A 4,654-nucleotide genomic window follows, 5' to 3' on the forward strand; every position below is an offset into this window, starting at 1 on the left:
GGCGAGACGTAACAAACGCATGGATAATGATCTCAGCGTCTTTAGTGGACAGAATGGAGCGAATCTTAGCGATATTACGGAGATGAAAGAAGGCCGTTTTAGTAACGCTTTTAATGTGTGCCTCAAAGGAGAGAGTTGGGTCGAAGATAATACCCAGATTCTTTACCGTGTCGCCTTGTTTAATTGTTTGGTTGTCAAATGTTATAGTTGTATTATTAAATCCATCCATTGTTTAATTTCATTAAGACACGCCTCCAGCTGACTACAATCCGGCGTGTTGGTCAGCTTTAGGGGCATGTAGAGTTGGGTGTCATCAGCATAACAGTGAAAGCTAACACCGTATTTGCGTATGATGTCACCTAGCGGCAGCATGTAGATGCTGAAGAGTGCAGGGCCAAGGACCGAACCCTGGGGAACTCCACACGTTACCTTAACGTAGTCCGAGGTCACATTGTTATGGGAGACACACTGCATCCTATCAGTAAGATAAGAGTTAAACCAAGACAGGGCTAAGTCTGACATACCAATTCGTGTTTTGATACGTTCTAATAAAATATTATGATCGACGGTATCGAAAGCAGCGCTAAGATCGAGGAGCAGCAACATAGATGACGCATCAGAATCCATCGTTAGCAATAGATCATTAGTCATTTTTGCGAGGGCTGTCTCCGTCGAGTGATTTGCCCTGAAACCGGATTGAAAGGTTTCACATAGATTGTTAAACGCTAAGTGTTCATTTAACTGCTCCGCAACAATTTTTTCGAGGATTTTTGAAATAAAGGGAAGGTGAGACACCGGTCGGTAGTTTACCATGAGGTCAGGATCGAGGTTAGGTCTTTTAAGAAGAGGATGAATAACCGCTTTTTTGAATGCTAGGGGAACAGTGCCCGAGGAAAGTGATAAGTTTATAATATTTAGCACTGATGGACCTAATAATACAAAGAGCTCCTTGATCAGTTTCCCAGGAAGAGGGTCAAGTAAACATGTTGTTTGTTTTATTCCATTTACACGTTGTAACAATTCCTCTAATGTTATTTCCTCAAAACGAGAGAAACTATTTTGGAGGGCAGTATCCGCCGTATATACAATCGTGTCAGTGTTAATAGAACCCCGTTGTAGCTGGGACGCATTGTCTTTAATCTCCTTTCTAATGACTTCAATTTTCTTACTAAAGAATTGCATAAAGTCATCAGCTGAGTGGGTGGAGCTACTGGAAGGAGTCCCTTGTTGGGTTAGCGATGCTACCGTACTAAACAAAAATTTAGGATCGTTTTTATTACGGTGGATGAGATTTGAGTAATAATTAGCTTTAGCTAAGGTAAGCATGCGTTTATAAGTTATTAAACCATCACTAAATGCTTGATGGTGCACCTCAAGTTTAGTCGTGCGCCATTTGCGTTCCAGCTTTCTGCATAATAATTTCTGAGCTCTAGTTTCTTCTGTAAACCACGGGGTACGCTTTTTTGGAGCCTTTTTTAACTTTAGCGGTGCTATGTTATCAATGGTTTCGCGCAGGGCGTCGTTAACGTTGTTAGTGAGGTTATCAATAGAGCCCACATACTTTGGGAATGGTGCCATTACCGAGGGCAGTAGGTCAGCAAGAGTTGTCGTTGTGGCCGTATTAATGTTGCGGCTGCTATAGCAGTTATTATTATTATTAGTTTGACGAACATGCGTCTGAACCTCGAATTTTATAAGGTAATGATCGGACAATACTTTAGTATACGGGAGTATCGTAACTTTGGAAGCGGTGATACCCCTGACAAGCACTAGGTCTATCGTATTACCGTTGCGATGCGTGGGTTCATTTATTATTTGTGTGAGACCACAGCTATCAATTATAGTCTGGAGCGCTACGCACGGTGGGTCCGATGGGGTATTCATATGGATATTAAAGTCCCCCATTATGATTATATTATCGGCGTGTGTCACTAGATCAGCAACGAACTCTGAGAATTCATTGATAAAGTCCGAACAGGGCCCTGGGGGGCGGTAGATAACAGCCAGGTGTAGAGGCAGCGGTGTGACAGACCTCATAGTAAGCACCTCAAACGATTTATATTTATTATTTATGTTAGGACTAAGGTTAAAGTTTTCGTTGTATATTAGTGCGACCCCCCCACCCCTTTTAAGCGGACGGGCAATATGCGCATGTGTAAAGTTAGGAGGACATGCCTCATTTAGCGCAAAAAAGTCGTTTGGTTTAAGCCAGGTTTCACAGACATATATACACATATATATGTGTATATATATGTATATGTATGTATGTGTATATGTATGTGTATTTATATATATATGTATGTATGTGTATATATATATGTATGTATGTGTATATATATATGTATGTGTGTATATATATAAATATACATATATATGTGTATATATATATATGTATATGTATATATATATATATATATGTATATATATGTATATATAAATATATATGTATATATATATATATATGTATGTGTATATATATATAAATATACATATATATGTATATTTACACACATATATATACATATAGTATACACATACATATATATGTATATGAATATATGTATATATGTGTGTATATACATGTTTTTGTATATATATATATAATATATAATTGTCTATATGTTTGTGTGTATACTGTATGTGTATGCAATTATGTATATAAATGTGTGTTTATGTATGTATATACGTGTGTATATATATATATATGTGTGTGTGTGTGTGTGTATATATGTATATATATATACATATATATATATATATATATATATATATATATATATATATATATATATACATATATACATATATGTAGGTGTGGGAAAAAATCACAAGACTACTTCATCTCTACAGATCTGTTTCATGAGGGGTTCCCTCAATCATCAGGAGTTTTTTTTTTTTTTACATATTTTTTTTCATATATATATATATATATCCATTTCCACCGCTTGGCCATTTTGGGATCGTGGGGGGTGCTGGAGCCTATTTCAGCTGCATTTGGGCGAAAGGTGGAATCCACCCTGGACAAGTCGCCAACTCATCACATGTGTGTGTGTGTGTGTGTGTGTGTGTGTGTGTGTGTGTGTGTGTGTGTGTGTGTGTGTGTGTGTGTGTGTGTGTGTGTGTATATATATATATAATATATATATATATATATATATATATATATATATATATATATATATATATATATATATATATATATATTTGCTTTTCTGACATTTTAGCATCCATTGAGCACACGGTGAAGTATTTTTGTTGCCATTAATCGACCAACTAACAACGAAAGTGTTGATTTATACAACATAATATAATTGACACCACACTCTTTGAGACCAAGGGAGCTGTTTATTGTATTCATTTTTTTTTTGTGTGTGTGTGTATACACGATCGTTAAATTGATTTGTACCCGGCACGCTAACACTGAGTTTCCTTTTTGGTAAATGTGTCCAATGCTTTTTTTCCCCTTTTCTCCTGTGAACTCACACTTGTAACACAATAAAAGTCATGTAACCATTTGAACACGTTGTGAGGAAGTTGCATACTTCAGGGGTTCCTGATGTCCTCCACACTTTTCTTCAGCTTCTCGAAGCCATTTTGAAAAAAGTTCCTGTGTAAGAGAAAAAAATTACAATTGAAATGATGTCATAGTAACTATGCATTTATTTGGTGTGTATGAATGTGTAAAGAAGTACGTACCGAGTAGCGATGGCAAAATCGCTGTCTTGAATTGTCTTCATGGCTGCCTTGGTCTTCTCGGCGATGCTTTGGCCAAACTCGGATAGCTGATCACCGACATTAGCGAACCTCTGCTGGATCGTATCATCCTGAGCCTCTGTGTATGCAACAAAACAAAAAAAGCCCCCAAATTTAAGAGTTAGATGAAACGAGCTGGAAAGTCTAACATTGTGTGTGTTGAGTGAACGCCACACTCACCAGTGTATGCAAGCAGTGCTAGCAGCAGCACGCCTATTGCCAGGTAAAGTCTCATCTTTACTGTCTGCTTCTTTGGGGGCCAATGACACAAACAAAGCTTTTACAATTCAACATTGGAAAAACTTTTTTTTTTGTCTGATTGGTCAGCTTTTTTAATTCACATTTCTGCTGTAAATTCTCCTATTTCAAAAAAGGTATTTTTTTTCATTCTTGGAATGATTGTTTATTTGTTAAACATTTACTGCAGAAAAAGATACATGCATAAAGTGCTTTATTAAGTGTTACAAAATGTTAAATACCTGGTGGTGGTGGTGCTGTTGCTCTCAAGGAGGACACTACCGAGTGTGCGTGTCCGCCTCCTTATATGCCTGCAGGCTTGCAGCACTGTGACGTAATGACCCTGATGTGAAGCTGCCCCTTTATTGACCATCATCACATTTTCAACTGTCTGGCTTTTACAAGATGATAATAATGTTTGCTGTGATCAGTGGTGTACGTTTCAAGAAATGTTATGATTCTGGTTGACAAGTGTTTCTAATATCTTTGTGGCACTGTTCAGCCCAGACAAAAATACAATGGAAATATATATTATTTTTAATGTATTTATTTATTTATTCACAAAATAAAAACAGTACAAAAGGTAACATTGTTAAAATACATAGAGAAAATAAATGAGTAATGAGAAATACTTTATAGGAAATTTTATATATATATACATATA

General features: G+C 36.5%; 1 protein-coding gene across 1 annotated transcript; it reads right to left on the reverse strand.

The window, feature by feature from the left end:
* Positions 1–3,374: 3,374 nt before the first annotated feature.
* Positions 3,375–4,321, reverse strand: LOC133561375 (apolipoprotein C-I-like). The gene is made up of 4 exons (XM_061914689.1): positions 4,233–4,321; positions 3,934–4,003; positions 3,697–3,832; positions 3,375–3,607 (listed from the first exon to the last, which is right to left on the reverse strand). Exons 2-4 carry the CDS (start codon positions 3,986–3,988, stop codon positions 3,544–3,546), a joined length of 255 nt encoding a protein of 84 aa, XP_061770673.1. The 5' UTR covers positions 3,989–4,003; positions 4,233–4,321; the 3' UTR covers positions 3,375–3,543.
* Between the last annotated feature and the right edge of the window lie 333 nt (positions 4,322–4,654).

The sequence above is a fragment of the Nerophis ophidion genome, linkage group LG11, assembly GCF_033978795.1.
Source record: "Nerophis ophidion isolate RoL-2023_Sa linkage group LG11, RoL_Noph_v1.0, whole genome shotgun sequence".
NCBI classification, from domain to species: Eukaryota; Metazoa; Chordata; class Actinopteri; order Syngnathiformes; family Syngnathidae; genus Nerophis; species Nerophis ophidion.